Source organism: Zonotrichia albicollis, chromosome 3 (assembly GCF_047830755.1).
Source record: "Zonotrichia albicollis isolate bZonAlb1 chromosome 3, bZonAlb1.hap1, whole genome shotgun sequence".
In the NCBI taxonomy this organism is placed as follows: domain Eukaryota; kingdom Metazoa; phylum Chordata; class Aves; order Passeriformes; family Passerellidae; genus Zonotrichia; species Zonotrichia albicollis.
The window spans coordinates 27,219,856-27,239,450 of record NC_133821.1 but is presented as its reverse complement, the minus strand read 5'-3'; the positions used below and the strand labels follow the sequence as shown (position 1 = coordinate 27,239,450).

General features: G+C 41.9%; 1 protein-coding gene across 3 annotated transcripts in view; it reads left to right on the top strand.

The window, feature by feature from the left end:
- PCSK2 (proprotein convertase subtilisin/kexin type 2) overlaps positions 1 to 19,595 on the top strand; it is a 109,564-nt gene that overhangs the window by 17,812 nt on the left and 72,157 nt on the right. For 2 of the 3 annotated variants that reach the window (XM_026798493.2, XM_005496050.4), the window contains exon 2: positions 2,308 to 2,412. The exons of the other annotated variant lie outside the window; for it this stretch is intronic. In XM_026798493.2, the coding sequence (XP_026654294.1) occupies positions 2,308 to 2,412 (105 nt within the window). The remainder of the gene's footprint in view (positions 1 to 2,307; positions 2,413 to 19,595) is intronic. 3 annotated transcript variants of the gene reach the window in all.

The following is a 19,595-nucleotide window of genomic DNA, read 5'->3' as shown; positions in this document are numbered from 1 at the left end:
AGCATCTTTGCAAGGTTTCCATCATGCAGGAAAAGGGTTAAAAATTTCAGTCTGTGCCTGTCCCAGAGCTCCTGCACTCCCACGCTGCTCTGGCCAGGCACCTTCTCGCTGCACTGCCCCCTTCTCCTCCTTGGCCAGCTGCTATCACATTCTGTCGCCGGCTCTCCCTCTCTCTCTCCTGGCGTGGCGGGGTGGCTGCCCGATGCTCCTCCACCCTTCCGTCCTCAAGAGCCTCCTCACCTCCACCTCTGTCCAGGACCAGGCCTACCGCAGGGCTGCCCCTCCCCTGCCCAGCAGCAGCAGCTGATGGGGGAAGGGAGATCCAACCTCTTTGCCTTGAAGTCCCAAGGGAAACTCCCAGCGAGGAAGCTCTGATTTTAACCCCTGTGTGTTCTCAGAGGTGTGTTCAAACCCCACTGGCCACATGAGGTGCCAATGTCAAAATCTGAGCACCCATTGGTTGAACCACAGCATCCCAGAATTCCACTTCCTGGTCAAACCAGCACAATAGCTCTGACTCTGAGGATATGTACAAAGTGCAGGAGACTTTGCTGGCCTTTACTGTGAGGTTTCATAGTCTTCTTTCTCCTTCTACCTCATCTGTTGTATTTTTCACAAGTGTGTGGAGCTGAAGCTAAATACTCTGATTATTCACCCAGAAAAGCTTCCCAGTCAGCCATGCAGATCAGCTCCAGGGAACCATAATGATTTTGATGAAATCTCCTTAACTTTTCATAAACACTTTAAAAGAGGTCTTTTTTATCGGAGCAGAATGCTTTGATTTTTTTAAAAAGTTACTTCATGCTTATATATCATACAGAGTGGAATTTTAACATGAAAATTAAATGCTTTCATTTCATTGATAGTAAATGTTTCAATTAACACAAAGAAATACTTTGAAGAAAAAGAAAATCCAAACTTGCTTACTCATTTTTGGAATTACGAGATTTTAGACTTTCAGAATTCACCATCTTCTGTTCCCACTCTGCTTTCCATGTATAGTAAAGTATGTTTGTGGAAGTGTACCAGATATAGTGATAGATTGACTGAAACAGGAAGTAATTTCATAGAAGGTGATTTATATTTATGCACTGTATATATGTGTATACAGGAACAGAATCTGTTTTATGGCAGCATGATGCCGCTACCTGTATTCAGCCCAGGTTTTCTCAACATTTTTTCTATCTAGACGTCATCCTTGGTATTTCAGTAAAGAACTTTGATCTCCTGCTAAGATGTTTATGTTATCATGAAGTACAGATAATAAAAAGGAAAGGAACAGGCTGTCATAGCTGTTCTAGAATATCTCTTTTAGAAAGGTATTTTACAGGCAGGGTAGTCAAACCTTTGAAGTTGAAGCATTCATAGCATTAATGTGTAACTTCCTAACCATTTTTTCCAACTTTTACAACGACTAGCTTAGTTTAAAAATGTGCAGTTAGTTGTTTAGATTTAAATGTTCAACTAGAGTGTACCTAATAAGTTCAAATGGGGAAAGAACTGATCACTTGCGATTCAAGTGGAGCTTCCTAATTAAGTGCTGGAAATGCCATGTGTTCTCCTAACACTATGTCTTTTAGCCTTCTAAAAGCTAAATGTCTGTGAGCCTTCCAGTTGCTCTCTGCCAGTCCTGAGAAGTGCATTTAATGTTGGGAAACCCTCCAGAGGTGTTTGCTTGCTCCTTAAATGTCTTGGACATTAAAGGTGCAGAACACTGTTCCCACCTGAGCACTGAGCTGTTTTCCTAATACACTTTGTGTGTTCCATTTCAGGGTGCTCAGAAGAAACTCCAAGTATCATATTTTTCTGAAAGTGAAATATGCTTTCTCTTTGCTTTCTGCCTTCCATCTTATGGTGTCAATTTGAGTATGTTACAGCAGCTCAGCAAAGTATTTATATAAGGCTCTTTTGGTGAGAGATGCTCTCTGGAGTTTCAAATCTTTTGCAGTTAATTTTGTTCTTGTATTCTGGCTTTTTCAGGAAATAAGAAATGCTTCCTCTTGGGATCTGGGGTGTCTGTCAGAAATATTGACACTGTTGACCTTAAATTTAAGGTGGAAAGAGTACCAAGTGCATCCAAATGAAGTTATGCACTGCAAACCTGTAGCAAACAACTTTAATGCTGCTGGGTGCACTTCTCAAAAATAACTTAAAAGTGGCATTCTCAAGAGTGATTTGGGCTCTTTGGTATTACTCTTCACAAGTCTTGTTGTAGATTCCTGAATCACTTCACAGGTAAAAGTTTTTTTGTCATTCTTATTAACAGCCAATAGCTCCATTATTTTTTTTTCCTCTCTTCTTCCTCAGCTCCCTTTTTTAGAATCTGGATACTTTTTTTATCACAATGGTCTTGCTAAAGCCAGGAGAAGACGCAGCCTTCAACACAAAATTCGTCTGGAAAAGGACTCCAGGGTAAGTGTTTTTTCTTTGTTACACAGACCATTTTTTTATGTGATCAGGGTGATGATCAGATCTATGGCTATGATTATGGGGTTTTTTCCCCAATGCTTGTTTTAAGCTTGCTGGCTTCTTGTCGTGGTTTGACCAGGAAGGAGTGGGAATTCTGGGAAGCTGTGGTCAAACCAATGAAGGTTTTGGGTTTGAGACTGGCGTCCAGTGTGGCCAGTGGGGTTTGGACACACCTCCGAGAATACACAGGGGTTAAAAGCAGGGCACTGCCCTTGGAACTCCCTCTTTGGGACATCGTCGGGCGAAGAGGTCAGATCTCTTCCCCCGCCCAGCCCGCTGCTGCTGGGCGGGGGAGGGGCCGGCCATGCGGTAGGCCCGGGGCCTGGACAGAGATGGGGTTGAGGGGGCTTCGGGGGGCTTCGAGGATGGAAGGGTGGAAGATCCCAGAGAGTCAGCCCTCGGGCAGCCAGCCCCCCCCCCCCCCCCCCAGGAGAGCAGCCAGGAGGAGAAGGAGGGAGAGTGCCCGGCCGGAGCGGCAGCGTGTGGGCAGCGTGCGTGGGAGTCGCTCTGGACCGACAGAGACTGAAAACTTTTAACCCTTTCTTGCATGATTGGGGCCTTGCAAAAATGCTAATCCTCCTCGAAGCTGAATAAGAAGGGAGATAAGAGATGAGATGTGGAGATGATTGGATGGGGAGAGATGATTTGGAGTGGCCTTTTGGCTGGACTTTTCTCGTGGCTATAGACTCAGTTGTTCCTGTGACACAGACTGCATTTAGGGGGAGGCAGTGCCTCAAAACCAGGAAGGCTCTTCGTGAGGAACCCCCGGCCCCAGGGGGTTGGAAAAATATGGGGGGGACAGATGTCCCAAAAGCAGAGACTGTGCCTTTTTGGAGTGAGACAAGGCATCCTTGAAAGACAACCCTAAAAGCAGCTCTGGTCCATGTCTCAGTGGTGAGAGCACTGGGCATGGAAGGACGATGTTACAAGCGGCAGAAGGACTTTTTTTTCCGGGCGGTGCCGAAGTAACAGAGAAGCACACGAGGTTTCAGTGTGTTTCCAGGAGAAGCCTATGGAAAGAGAAGGACTCCTTTCCTCTTCATGAACTGATGTTTGAGTATACTAAAGTGTCGTACCGGGTGTTTTGGGAGAATGTATTGGATTGGGAAAGTCAGGTGGTGGGGAGGAGGAAAATGGTTTTTTTTTGTAAGGTTTTCAATTCTTTTCTTCTTTTTCCTTATGGTCTTTCCCTATTTTCCTGTAGTTTAAGTAATAAAGTGTCCTTTATGTTTAAGTTGGAGCCTGTTTTGCTTATTCCTGGTCACATCTCACAGCAGACACCAGGGTGAGGCATTTTCATGGGGGGCACTGGCTCTGTGCCAGGCTCAAACCATGACACTTCTGTATGCATACACTTCCCAAATAGCCTCAGCTTTTATTTTTATTTCACTGTTAGAAGTAGTCATACGTTCTCTGAGATGTGTCCTCTCTCCAGTAAGACTCAGTGATGCCATAGTCTCCAGGACATCCCTGTGCACTCTGTAATGTGGGGAGAAGACATCTGAGGTGCATCTCCTGGTTGTCCTCTCCATGAATCCTGCTACCCATGGGTTATTCAGCTCTGAATACCTTGTGGTATGAATGGTGGCACTTTCTTAGCAACTGCCATAGATTCCTTGCTTCTCAGGGAATAGTATAATACCAGTTACTAGGAAAGTGTAAGCTGTCAAACTTGAGTAGTTCTTTTAGAGGCTCTTGCTTGCAGTCTGTTAATGGTCTGCTTAGTTTTCAGAAGCATAAACCTCTCAGACAGGAAAAGGCGGTCCCTTTTGCAGAAAGCTATGAGCTGGCACTGACAAATTCTTTTTCCTTATATGCACTGGTTTGATACTGGGCTGAAGTTGGACCAGGTAGCACAAAAAGTATATTTACTGCCCAAAGAAAGTAGGTCGGCCTAAGGAGTGATATCTGACAGCAAATAGATTATTTTTTAGTCCTTCATTAAGATGTCAATTCACTGCACTGTGAAGAGTGGTGAAGAGTGTGAAACCATTTTATTCCAGACAGAATGTGATTGCCAGATTTGTGTTACTGTAACACCTGTGACAATGAAACACTTGAGAAGAAGAGAAAAATAGGTAAAATAAGATCATAATTGTTGTGATGCTAGAGCAAGAAAGATCTGATGAATTCCCAGCTTAACTTTCCTGCTTCTACAGAAATTTCAAGTGATTCCAGGTCCAATTAGGTTGCCCATGGCTGGTCACTTCTGTAGTTGAGAGCCATGTGAGGGAACCAGATAGGTTCCAGGTGCTGCCTGCTCCATTGCTCTATCCCAGGATGCTAGTAGTTGGGTACTCTAGGGTACCTCTTCCTGGTCCCCTTCTCTAAAGAGAAACATACGCATGAGGGATTACAAGGCAGAGATGTGTCAAACCTGCCTTGAACAGAAATTCACAGGCTTCCATTGTTTGGTTTACTAAGTAGAGATCAGAAAGTAAATCACTGTGGAAAATCTACAATTAGTGGATACTAAAGCAAATGTCCTGAGGTGTTTCCTGTCCCTGGACCACCCAATCTTGTAAAGTCACTTATGAGAAAATGCATGAGGAAATTTAAGAGAAAAAGCACACAAGTCAGAGTCATTACATATGCTCTTTGGAAATAAATATTTCTGTAAGTCTCTGAAAATTTTACAAATACCTATGATATTTGTAGGAAACCACCAATTCTCACTGCAGCCTAATGTCTGAGTACTCCTGTACTAATTCCAGACTGGCTCTTCCATTGATACCTCTAGACTAAGTGTCTGCACTGCTGTTAAGAGCAGCTTAAGTGAATCTGCCTTCTCTTTCAGAGATGGTCCCTTTTGTAGTTATCTGATACTTGCAGTTTCTATACTTGCAGTTGGCTTCTGTCACATGCCGTGAAATCTCATTTTTCCTGATAATGTCCACCTCATTGTGCTACTGCATGTCAGTGGCTCCCTCCTTTGATTTCAGGGAATAAAGCTGTGTTTAAATAACTGAGAATATCTGCAATATGAGAAAAAGGATGAGCCTGGGTGAATTCTGACTTCATGGTTTGCACTGGAAAATGGAAGGGGGATGAAGCAATGTTTCATCTCCATGTGTAAAATGACATTTTCTCATCTAGCCTGTCCTGTTGAATAGTCCTTGAGCTCTTATGATACCATATAGGCCAGTTACTTTATGTAATACAGTTTGAGAGCAATTAAAAAATTAGTCTTGTCTTCCTTCTTCTTTTCTATGTGAAGCCATAAAAATTCCTGTCAAATTTGTCTATAAATGGAAACATGAGTTGTATTGACAGTATTTAATTTCAAACTCTAAAAGCAATTTCTAAATGTAATGGCAGCTTTCTAGACCATTTACAATCAATTTTACTTAGCAACAAATGTTAGCACTGTCATGGTTAATATGTTAATGTGTGAAGCCAAGAATAAAATGTTCCTGTTTTCAGGCTAGCGAGGAAGAAAACTACCACCAAAAGGCTAGAAAATCACTCAGGAACCATTACGGTAAATGCTGCTGCAAAAAGTTGCTTGGCCCTACCCAAATGTGAGAAAGTGGACTGCACTTATTCTGTATGCTTCTCACTTTTAAGGAGGTTACAATGCCCAGCTAATTTTAGTTACTAGCTGGAAAACAGCACAGATGTTCACTCAATTAATTAATGTTTTTTAATCAAGGAAGTCCCTTGAGGATCCATGTCAGCTTTTCAGGAGTCTAAGACAGATGTTGCAGCACTATGCAGACAGGTTACTGCATCATTTCCATGATCTGCATGTCTTTTAAAATGCTCAAAAATGCTTTGTTGTGTAAAATTTACTGTATGTTTGAACCAAAATCTTTTGGAGCTATGCTACAAACATTACGGCAGTTGTGTGATAAACATCACTGCAGTCAAGGAGGTGGAAATGGAATTTCTAGAAGTCCAGCAAGAACTATTCTTTGTTTTGGAGAACCCTCTCAAATACAATGGTTTTAACATTATTTAATAGATTCATATTGCTGAAGCCTGGAGCAGTACTGGCAGTGGATGAAGGTACATGTAGTGTTGTCACATAGTGTGTTGTCCTATTGAACTGTTCAAGAAAAAAGTGCAGGTGCATGAGGCTTTTTGCTGTCAGTACTGTCCTTTCAGGGATCCTTACTGTCAAGGTGGCAAATTCCACAGTGAACTGAACTGCTTCAAATGGAAGCTCTTTTGTTTAAATTACATTATTTGAGGTATGGAGAACCTTCCAGGAGAGCTTTGCTTTGACTCTTTTGCATAATTTGTAAATTTCTGTGGTTTCCAGGTGCACTTCTGTTTTGTTATTTTAGCTTACATACCTTTGGTGCCAAATGAATTGCAGGGAGGGGAGGGATTCCCTTTACTATTTTGAGATCTTTAAGCTGGAATTCTAAATGAGCTAAGGCATTGCAGCAACATCTCCAGCATTCTTCATGTGAAATTGCAATTTCACATGCATTTATTTCTTTATTCCTTTAGCAGAAATGTCTCAGACCAAAAGGTCAGCTATTAGGCTTTTTTGTCCTTGGAAGACTTCAGTCAAGGGGCTGCTCTACTTTTCCCTGGAGCTGCAGACAGGAAAGTAGCCCTTGCCATGCTCCATGGACACAGACAGCTAGGAGGAGGTGACAGCAAGGATAAAGGCCCTCGGTGGAAAAGCTGTGAGGAGCCAGAGTAGTATGGGACCAGGCATCAGTGTGAATGTGAAGAGAGAATAAGTGGGAGAGGCTGGAACAAAAGCCCAGAGTCAGTGAGATGGTTGAGTGATCTGGGAGTGGAAGAGTCCATGAGCTGAGTGGGACATGGAGGAGCATGTACTGCGTGGAGAGAGTGGAAACAGGTATCTACACTGACGTCAAAATCCGTAGCTTCAGAAGTTCAGGTCACAACACAACCTCAGACCAAGGGGACCTTTAGAGAGTCTTCCCTGTAAGGGGAAATACTAGCTTCTGTAAGACCAAACTTTGCTTTTAATAGTGAGGGCTAGGGGTATGTTTATCAATGTGATTGCCCTGGAAAGGTGAGTCAGAAATACGGAGACACTTCATATTGCCTTGTTTGTTAGTACAGTAGAGGCAGGGTGGGAAATTGAGTCTTCTCGTGCTCCACCACAGTTAAAGGAAAACACAGCCATGGGATTTGCTTCTGTAGTGGCTGATGATGCCATGTGCATGCCAGTTCACTCTGTCATTCCCCTTCCCAGAGGGGCAGGGAATAGAAAACATAATCAAGGGTTCATGTATTGAGATATGGATTGGGAGAGATCATTCATCAAACATCATGGGCAATACAGGCTGTAGGTAGAGATATGAATTGAATTTATTACACTAACCAAATCAGAGCAGGATTATGAACCCTTAAGAACACCTTCCCCTCACCCCTCCCTCCTTCCCAGCTCTACCTTCTACTCCAGCAGTGTAAACAGACAGGGAATGGGGTTATGGTCAGTTTCATTGACCATAACCCCATTCCTTTGAATCACCTGTGGTTTCTTTGGTTGCTCAGGGGGGAATTGTTTCTCCATGCCACTTTAGGGGCCTTCCCACAGGAGACAGTTCTCCACAAACTTCCAGCCTGAGTCCATCTCATAAGCAGCTGCTGAAAACTGCTGCAGTGTGAGTCCATCCCATGGGCAGCAGTCCTCCCAAATCACTGCAGAGTGGGGTCACTCTTGCATGGTGTGCAGTCCCTCAAGGACAGGCTGCTCTAGCGTGGTCTCCTCTCTCCATGGGCCTCTCACTGGGTCACAGCCTCTTCTCAGGCACCCCCAGCTCCTCCACGGGTTGCAGATGGATCTCTGCAGCCCCATGGATCTCCATGGGCTGCAGGGCACAGCTGCCTCACCATGGTCTGAACCACAGGCTGCAGAGGAATCCCCCCAGCTCTGGTGCCTGGGGTAACTCCTGCCCTACCACTGACCTTGGTGTTTGCAGAGTTTTTCCTCCCATATGTTCTCACCCCACTCTTCTCTGGCAATTGCAACTGCACAGTAACTTTTTTTTCTTTCTTCTTAATTGTGTTATCACAGAGGCATTACCACAGTTTCTGATTGTCCTAGGCTTGCCAGTGGCAATCTGTCTTTGGCGCTGCCAGGGCTTGTCTCTGCCAGGCATGGTGGAAGCTTCTAGCAGCTTCTCACAGAAGCCAGCCCTGCAGCTGCACTGCTGCTAAAACCTTGCCCTTCAAACCCAGTACAGTTTAATTGTTACTTTCAAAGCTGACTTACCTTCTGGTCTCCTGTATTATAAATACAGCTGTGGTCTCATCTATATTATTATGTAAACATTTTAAAAAGTGGTCACATAAATAAAAGAAAAAATTAATGGTAATTTTGTTACCTTTTTGATTAATAGTTCTGTATTTTTTGCTGTTGGTGATTATTTTCTGTTAAGAAATAGTCTTCCACGAAAGAGAATGGTTGAAACATAGTTTTTTCTCTCAAAGATTATTTTGGTTTTTCCAAGTTTTAGATAAAATCATTTTCCTCCCACACAGTCGCTTTTGCCACACAGCTGCCAAGATAAATCCTGCTCAGGAAAGAAGCTATAATATTGTCACGGTTTCACATTGACAGGAAGTAGGTTTTTTTTTGGATATGCTGTGGTTACCAGTAGGTGCTCATATTTTAATATTGGCACCTGGTGTAGCCACAGAAGTTTGGACACACCTCTGAGAACACACAGGGATTAAAAACCAGAGCTGCACCCCTGGCAAGCTCTTTTGGGACTTCTGTGGGAAAAGGTCGGATCTTGAGGATGGAAGGGTGGAGGAGTGCCAAGAGACATCGGGCAGCCACCCCCACCCCCGCCAGGAGAGAGAGAGGGAGAGCTGGTGTCTGAATTTGATAGCGGCCAGCCCAGGAGGAGAAGGGCAGAGTGCGGCGAGAAGGTGCCCGGCCAGAGCAGCGTGGGAGTGCAGGAGCTCTGGGACAGGCAGAGACTGAAATTTTTAACCCTTTTCCTGCATGATAAAAACCTTGCAAAGATGCTGATCCTCCTGGAGCTGAATGAGAAGAGAGATAAGAGATGAGATAAGAGGGGATGGGCCACGAGGGAAGTGCAGAGACTCTTGAGTGGGGGGAGAGATGATGGAGTGGCCTTTTGGCTGGACTTTTCTTGTGTGGCCATAGACGGAACCAATTTTTTTTTTTTCCTGTGACACAGAGACTGCATTTAGGGGGAGGCAGTACCTCAGAACCAGGAGGGTTCAGTGTGGGTACCCCTCGGCCCCAGGGGGTGCAAAAATTTGGGAGGGCAGATGTCCCGAAGGAGAGACTGTGCCTTTTTTTTGGAGTGAGACAAGGCATCCTTAAAAGACAACCCTAGAAGCAGCTCTGGTCCATGCACAGTGGTGAGAGCACTGGGCATGGAAGGAAGATGTCACGATGGCAAAAGGACTTTCTGGGCGGTGCTGAGTGACATGGAAGCATGCGAGGTTTCAAAGGTGTTTCCAGGGGAAGCCTATGGTGCAAGAAGGACTCCTCTTCATGAACTGAGGATTGAGTATTCTAAAGGGTGGTGCTGGACTGAGAGTTGGTGATTTGGGAGAATGTATTGCGTTACGAATTTTGGCGGGGAGGAGGAGGAAAGTGCTTTTGTAAGGTTTTCATTTTCCTTGTGGTTTTTTTTTTCATTTCTGTAGTTTAGTTAATTAAGTTTTCTTTATTTCTAAGTAGGAGCCTGCTTTGCTTATTCCTGGTCACGTCTCTCAGCAGACACCAGGGAGAGGGTATTCTCATGGGGACACTGCCATTGTGCCAGTGTCGAACATTTGCCATGACAAATATATAGGGAAGAGCTGAGTCCCATTACTGATATCTCTGTGCTAGTGGATCTATGTTGCTATGGGGAGAATAAATATGTGTATCGAGGGAGGAACGGTTAAATGACAATCTTCCACTGAGAGTGAGTTTGGCGCTTAGATGATGATTTCTTTGGAAAGAAACATCCCAGTGATGTAAGTTGTTACATTTCAGAAAGGGATTAGAAAGGGAGACTTGGCTGTGCTGATCCAGGAATCTGAGGAGGGTGGATACGGAGCTTCTTCCAGGACTAGTTAACCAGGTGCCCATGGTTAGCAGTACTCCCAAACTGCTTGTCTCATGGAACAAGGAGAAGAAAGGGGTTGTAAATGCAGAGGGTTTAGCTTTTAATTGAATAAATCAAAATCTTTCATCTCCTTCCTTGCCTGAGATCCTTAATGTGCCCCCTTAATGTGACTGACTTGCACTGGGTTTAGTATTTTGCACTGAATAGTATGTTTGTATCACATGGTTTGTTCTGTTTTTCCGCAGAGCCCCTGTGGTGGTGGTCTCTCCTCAGGTTACTCCTCCCCTTGCCCTTCCCATCACTTGTATCCCATTGGCTGTGGCTCCTCTCCTCCACCCCCCTTTGTCTGGGTTTAAAATCTCCCACCATCACACAGTCGACCTCTTTTTACTTCTCCCTGACCCTCTTAGAGGAGTTCCACAATAAATCATGGGATGGTCATCCCGAGGAGAAAGAGCGCCTCCCATCTTTTACTTTAGTCCTCGTGAGATTGAGTGGGGCCAGGGATCCAGAGCTAGCCAGATTGGACCCCAAAGGCCCCAGGATGAAATCTCAGAGCTTACTTGTGATTGGACCCTTGCAACCTGTGAATGTAGAAGTGCCCTCTGCCCCACTCCCAGGCAGGGGTTGTCCAGTGCTGCCAGAGTTTAATATTTCATCCATGGCTCCTCTTTAACAGGGAGAAAGGGGGATGGATGACAGCTTGGGAAGAAGCAGCACAGCAGCCCTTAGCAATGGCAGTACAATGTATGTCAATCGTCAGGGCCTTTTCCAGGGCATTAGTGACAGGTCTGAGCTGGGCTAAAGGTGGAGCCTTTTGTCTTGCTCTCTTAGGTGTCAGCACAAATCTTCCCCTTTGCAGAAATTAAAATCTTCCTGATAAGATCAGGAAAACCCAGTTTTCTTCAGTTCTCTATAGTTCTCCAGCCAGTGTGGAATGCAGTGTTCTGGGGACACAAGGACTAGGAGCCATTGGAGCTTTCCCTTGTTCAGACCTTTGTATTTGCTATGGAGGTGTAACTTTTTTCTCCAGCCTTCTGTTACTGAATGCAAATAACATTCTGTCCCTGGAGTAAAGCAATAAGAGAAATTAACAATTAGGTTTTTTCAAATGGCAATTCTTGGCATTTTTCCTCCTGCTCCATGCCCCACATTTCCTGGTTAAAAAAAAAAAAAAGCTTGGAAGGTATCCCAAGATGCTTCTTCCATCTTAGAAGAAAGCTTGTTTGCTCCTGAAAGCAGAAGGGCAGCAGGAGAAGAAGGGGCCATCACTTGACCAGTTCCCTGTTGTAATCCTGTTGTTGATCCTGTGGGTGAAGGGGAAAAACTGCACTGTTTTTGCAGTTCACCACAGCAGTGATCCCAGAATCATACAAAACTTTTGACTTCTGTGGAGCTAAGCATGATATAAATTAATGTAATGCCTAAGACTTGACATCCTCTCTCAAATCTTAGATGGAGGCTTCAGGTTCATCATCCAGTTCTCTGCCATGCAGGGAGGTTTGTGTGTGTTATGACAGAGAGATGGCAGAATGGCGGGACAAAAAACCCTTCATGTTTTTGTCTCTTTTATGTAAATACATGCTTCAGATGGTAGAGGTTGACAGACAGTAAAATCTATTTAGCATTTTGCTGTGATATCTGTTGTCATGGTGCTGGTATTCTGGTAGGATTATGTTCAGGAGAAATTTGGAGCTGCCATAATTTTATGAGTCTACAGGGCAGCATTACACCTGCATCAGTGTTACCTTTTGATATGAAACAGAGCATTAGGTAATCTAAAAGCTCTGCTTGAGTATCTGTATTAAATATTGAACAGCCAAGGAAAACTCATGGGAGGAAATGTCTTCTTTCCAATACTGAAAAAACCCCCAACCTACCCTCAAACCTACACACTATTCATTGAAGCTGCACTGCACACAAGTACTGAAGAAAGTTTTGTCTCAGCCGTCCTGATGAAGTGTAGCATGTTGTGCAGAAAACAGGCAGTGACTTCCACGAATGGATCCCTGGGTTATCACTTCTGATGTAAGTTGTCTTATGCTTTATCCAGTGTGTTTCAGGAAGAGTTTCCAAGAGTTTGTACCTGTTCACAGTGGGGAGCAGCTTCTGGTGCTGTTACCAGCTACTGTTACTGTTTTTCAGGTTGATACCATCTTGTACTGTATTTATATTGCTTTCCCACACAGCTCAGGGCAGTTTTTGAAAATTCTGTGTTTCTAATTCATAATTAAGCCAGCTCACCAGCATTGCAAGAAAAAACGACAAATTTTTTGAGGGAACTTGAGTCATCTGTGTGTCATCTGGTAATTGATCTTGTGTGTGTCTTATCGCTGAGAAAATTTAATGCTTAAATGGGCATTTTTCTTCTGTGATCATTGGACCCTTTGCAGATATTGGTGGGTCGTTCTTGAAATATATGTGCTTATTATCTGAGAACACAAGAAGAAAGAAGGAGCAGAGGTCACAGCACAGTGTTTAAAAAAAAAAACAACAACAAGAAAACTCAGACACAGAGTCTGTTTCTGGGAAGGTATTCAACCTCACTTCAGACATGGAAAGAGAAAGGGTCATACAGGCAGCAGGGCACAGATAAATAATTGCAGGAAATATGCTACATATGGTGTACGAACTGTGTAACTCCAAATGAGAAATCATCAGGGCTACAAAGAGGAGATTTAAGTGTCTGTTAAGTGAGGAAAAAGGTTTTCCTACTACTCTGCCCTTCTTGCAATGCTTATATAAGTAAGGAGGTACTCCTCTGCCTACAGAATGCAGAGGATAAGCTAGTCTTTAGGTCATTAAATTGCTTTTGTGATAATGTCAAAAGAAATGTATCAGAAATTCAGTGAGGCATCAAGTTTGGTTTGTGACTACTATGTACGTAGCATGGTTGTTGTCACTGCAGACAGTGATTGCTGCATTCCCTGTGATTGCCTGTTTAAAACTGAATCTGAGGGGGTCCTACTTTTGTTGTCCCTGGCTTTTGTAGACTCTGTTCTTGCCTAGAGAGGGTTGCTGGATTTAACTGCTCACTGAAAGCCCCGTCCAGCTCTGTTTTGTGTAGTTGACCAGTGGGAGTTCCAGCTGTAAAGCACCTAGCTGCTCTTTAATTCAGGTATCACAATTATTATATGATCAGTTTCTGTCTTCAGAAAAAGGACTCTCTGAAAATAAAAAATGATGAGGCCTAGAGTTATTCAGATACTTAAGCTGTCACTTAGAATGATAGGGAAGTCCTCTTAACTGCAGTGTGAGGGTGTTGAGCATGTGCTGAAGAATTTCACAGTTTCTAAGTTTAAATTCCTCAGATCTTGTGCGGCATCACTGGCTCATCTTTGGACTGCATATGTATATTGCATTTGTGATGTGCAATACAATTCTAAAGTAAAATATCACAACACCATTGAGTATTTCAAACAGTTTCAACTGGAGAAAATTATGTCCCGCACAATGTAAAAGCTAATCTTAACTGATCTATATATCTATTTGTAACTAGAAAGATGGAGAAAAGAACTCAATTGATCAACATCAACATTAAAGAATGTGGAAAATCTTTTATATCTGTTATATGAAAAAGTGCCATTAGCTGCACACAATGAAATAACAGACTATCAAAATGATGTCAAACTCAAACATGGAATGTCTTTTATGAAAATACTGTATAACTGCGATTACAGGGTAAGCTAGAAGTATTTCTATTAGAAAAAAATACAAGTGAATGTACTGTAGGGTGATAGACTGCTGGGCAAAGGCATCACTGTGGAGATTATTGTAGAATTTTCCAAAAATAAAAGAAAAATAAAAGCAGTGATGTACTGTAGTCTTGGTGCCACCAGGATCTGGGGAGTCTGCATGGTTGGTGGTTTTAAGACAACATTAGACAGTGACCATGGCTGAGCTGGATGTGGCTAATTTCTCTCTGTGGCTCTGGGATGGTTTAGGTGACCCCTTGAAGCTGCTTCGTGTCACGTATTGCATCATTTTCGTGTTGCTGAACAGGATACTTGGGGTGAGGCAATGGAATGAGCTTTATTTCTCAAAATGGCTTGTAACCATGAGGAAGTTCAGTACTTTTACAAGCTGGACACATTCAGCCTCTGTTCTGCTGTCTGTAATTTGCTGAATTTGCATTAGTTAAGTTTCTGCTTTATTGTTGATGTCTTTTCTCCTGACTGCAGTGTCACTCCCCTGTCTCCCTCTGCCTTTTCCTGTTTTCCTCTTGTTTCCTGCCTGATGCAGAATCTCTGTTTCATAGTGCAGGCCTTGCTTTTGTCATTTGTCTGTGCAATTTCCAGCCTAGGATTATCAGAGGAGTCTGTTAAATATTACAATACATGCAGTGGCAGTGTTGAGGCTGTATGATTTAGGGTCTTTTTAGTACAATGTAGAGAAGAATGGACAGAGTGAGCCAGTGGCTTTGCATTAACATGGAACCTACTGTGATGCAGAATTTTGCTTTGGTTTAGGACAAGTTTGGTTTGGTTTTGAAAAAGGAATGCAGTGCATTGGTATGCTGAGCTGTTATGACTCATTTAATTACTTTAATTAGTTTAATGTTTGTATGTTATGTTATGGCTGTTAGTCACTGAAGGTTGTGAATATCTCAGCATTCACTGGATCCAGGAATCCATAGGCATACTGCTGGTGCTTGATGAGTGCAAAATACGTGAGGGTTCAAAAATGACCAAGTTACCATCATTAGAGCTGTGATAGAATTCAGACTGCCATGTGCAGCTCTGTCTTCAAGGTTGGCTTCTCTTCCAGTTTAGGAAGTGTGTCTTACTCAGCTATATTTCCTTTTCTCCTGTACAAGTAAATAGTATGCTAAGAAATCTTTCTCAGGAACCATGCAACTGAACATTTTGGGCTCTGTTTTCTTTTGGGCAAATCTCTAAGCCTAATAGAAAATACAGAGGCTGGAAAACTACCTTTCAAAAGATTTTAAATATACTGTTTAACATACAACTTGGGAAGATTATAAAATTAGTAAAATATTGTATCTGTTATATATGGTACCCAGACTGTGAGATGATAGGTCTAGAATGGAGCAAAACTACAAGTTTATTTCCATTCTTTATTGATGTCAGAAAATCAATGTTAAAATCAAATGTTAAAACAGTTGATGGAGTTTCTTGTGTGTACACTTATATGACCAGAGCCATTTAATGTATATGACATTGGCAGTAAATAAAAGGTGGTGCGACTGAGGGTGTGCAGTTAAATCAATAACAATGTGAGACTGGAATACTTTTTGGTGTTGTGTTTTGGGGTATCTAAGCATGGTGTGCCAGGGCTTGTGTCACAGGGCTGTGGCTTTGAAAATCCCACCCCCTTTCTCCTAAGAGACTTAAGTTAAAAGAATCTCTTTAATGGCATATGCTACTGTATCAGACAATAAATGTATTATGTAATTCATCCACTCATGCCATTTAACCTACTTTACTGTTTGTATGCACGATGTGCTCCATGAATACAAAAAGGGGTTTTACTGAGGTCACCGAAAGTTGATTGCAGGATTTGGAGATACAATGGAAATAAATGAAAGGTTTAGTTCTAAATTATTTTAGTAGTAGTTTGCTGCAGTAGTTATTTGATGCTGCATTGGACTTCTGCTTTTTCAGCCTCTAAAAGCTCAAAATAACCAATAATAATTAAAATGCTAATATGTATGTCATGGGTTAGTGAAGTTGAATAAATGCTTCTTGGCCTTGGGAACTTCCATACTGAAGGAGAGAACAGGCCTAGGTGGAACAAAACACCATGGAAAGACTAAGAAATATTAAACATCTCTATGGTACATATTTTCTCTAATTATTTGTAAAGTATCAATTTCATCCTATTATAAATGGACTCTGTTAAATATTGCAATTTTGCTTATAAGGAATGATACCTGAATGACCACATTTCTGTGAAAATACAGCTTTGTGTTTTATGTTGCAAGCTTCCTACTCTCTGAGTGCTAAAAAGAAGTACACCCTTATTGTAGGTACAGATTTAATATGTCATCAGTGTAAATTGTCTGTCTTCATCGTCTTTATCTTACTTGATTCTGAGCATTATACTTCCATACAGAGGAATATATGGTAAGGGATCCATGAGCTTTGCAGACATGAAGTCTTCACAGAAGAACCAGAATTGTCAGATCTAATTATTATTATTATGTTCCTGGTCTCACAGCAATGTCACTGAGCTGATTACTCTCAAGCTTTAGGTTATGTAACACTGCAGTGCTACAGTTAGCCTTAATATCTGGTTCTCTTCTTCTTTGCCAGCTCTTCACACCCCTATTCCTTTTCTTTGGAGGAGGCACAGATTCTTGTCTGCATCAAGAACCTGAAAAATAAAATAAGCCACTGGGGTGAGGAGGTGCCCTGTGTTTTGTCTTGGAGTCTGAGGGATTGATTACATTTGTTCCTATCTAACTTGACTTTGTCATGCAGCAAATGTGATAAACTCAGTGCAGAGCCCATAATCTGTTGCTTTCTCTGGTGCTCACCCAGCCTTGCCCTGCAGAGCTTTTGGATTGTTTTCATCCTCCCTACGGTTCCATCAAAGTCAGAGCTATTATGTTTGGAGGCATTTTCTCCCAGCAAAACAAGGAGTTTGAGGAGCTATTGGCTGTAGCTACTTCATGCTTTGGAAAAACCAAATGTAGTCAGTGACTGCACTGTGACTTAAAAAAATGAAATACCTTCTATAAACCTTATAAGCACCATTTTAGCTGTTCTTTTTTCCAACTCAAAACAAGCTGAACTTGTGTTCAAAACTTCGGTTATCTCCTGGCCCTGCTCCCTTGGACCAGCAAGTATCACTGGCAGAATTTGGACAAAAATGCTGGATATCTTAGGCCAGGATATACTAATGTAATTATGCAGTGCTTTCTCTATTTTCATTTCTCAACTGGAATGCTCTCCTGGAAAAATATTCATTGGAATATGTTGCAGTTTGTTTGGGGATCCCTGGGGAGTCTGTAACACTGCAGGAATATGTTTTGCTTCTTTTGGAACTTGAGCTTTTCTTGGAATGATTCCCTTCATTGCTATTGGTCTGTTTATTTTCTGAATACAGGAAGGGAAATATCCATGTTAAACTTATTTCCCTGTTTCCAGCTCTAACCATGTACATATCTTATAATTTTAAAGGGCCTTTCCCACAGTTGTGCAGGGCATGTTATAAGAAAAACTTACGAAATTTTTTCCATTGGACAGTCAGCTAACTATAATTACTGTTTTCCCAAGGAAAAAAATATCTTTAAGACTTCAACTCATATTGTTGATAGTGAGTCACAAGGAAGTAGAATCTACATTTTCATGTTTGAAATACTTTATCAGGAGAAAAAAATGTAACACCAAATTATTTTATTTAGCAAAAAAAAAAAAAAAAAAAAAAGTTTCATTTTGTTTCAGAGTTTCTGGTTGGAACCTTCCAGATTTTTTTCATGGTCATTTTTGGCTGTTTTCTTAATTTTCATTATTTTTTCCAAATGAACATCCTAATCCCAGACTTCTGTTGGTCTGAGTCCAGTTTCTAGATTGTGAAAAATATGTTTCATGCATGTTTCAAGGAAGAATAGCTAGTGGAAGACAACCTCCAAAAGAAGCACCTGATCATCAGCCAGGATTCCTCCAGCCAGCCTTCTCCTGGGTAGCTTGCTGCTTACTTCACTTGTCATCTTAATTGGTTCTGGATGGCTAAGAACAAACTTGGAGGCAGCAGTGCCACTGTGAGGGACTAGAGCTTCTCACAAACAAATCCAGGGGCACTCAGCTCACTCTGCCTTTTCTGAAAACATCTAAGGAGGCTGAGATTTCATTCAGTCAGAGCAGACTTTCCTGTTCTGAGGAGATGATGCAAGCTGAGTGGTGCCGTCCCTCAAAGGAGAATGAGTTTTACTCATAGTCTATAATTTACTGCAAACTAAAAAGCCCACCATTTGACTTGAGAAGATGATGAAAAACCTGGAAAAGGGGATATAAATGATTGGGTTTGGGTTGTTATCCCTGAGGATGAAGACTTTGTATGGAGCGAGCAACTTCCCATAGGGACAATTTTTTTTGTTTCATGTCAGAGTTGCCATATGCTGTCTCAGTGAATTTGGATTTTAATGATAAAGTGTTTTTACTTTCACGTGCAAGTAAGGTTTGGAAGAAAGTTTAAATGTATAAAAGAAATGCAAGTTTCAGATTGAAATGGAAAGGTATAAAAAAGAACATTGCTTTTAGGAGTCTGAATCAATCTAACATTTACTGGTGTCCTGCTATTCACTGTAGAATGTTGAACACTTACATAGAGAGAGGATGTATTTCTTTAAGGACAGCTGGTTACGTGAAATGTTGTTTGTCAGAAAAATCAACTCAGTGTGATTTTTTTATTAGCACTGCACTTGAGAAGTGTGTGCAAGGTGAATTGCCTACTTGACTTGCGAACAATGAATAATTCAGTGGGAGCCAGAAAGTCAAATGAATCTTCCCAAATACTTTCTGTCTTCCTACAGAATAGACAAAAGTGAGAAAAGGACTGCTTCAGTCATTTAACACTTGCCGCTGAAATGATCTGTCCATCTGAAATAATTTGTAGTCTTTTATAGTATTTAATGAAACAATATTTAAGTACAGGTTTCAAAGCACATTACAAATATGGATTATATGTATTTCACAAATGCTGGAAATAAATGCGGGAAGAAGAGGACCTTAAGTTTTCCAAAAGGTCATATAGCAAAGCAGAGGTAAGTAGGAGTAGATCTGAGATGCCCAATCTGCTGTCTGGAAGAAAAAAATGCCAACGACGACAACAACAAAGTAGAAGTTGGATTACAGCCATTTGTAGTGTTTACAACACCTGGGCACTAAGAAAACTGAAATGAGAACAGTGGGAGCAAAATGAAACCCGAGATTAGAGCAGATCCTCTGAAGCCCAAAAGATTTATGCAAAGGACAGTAACCTTAAACTGTAATTAGTTGACTAGTGCTTCTACATGCATGATCTGGAGGTGCAGGAGAAAATACTGTGCTAGAGGCTATATAAGCATAAAAAAACAACACAGTTGTATGGAGTCATTTGTCCCTAGGTATATTCCAGTATTAGTGATCCTGCCTC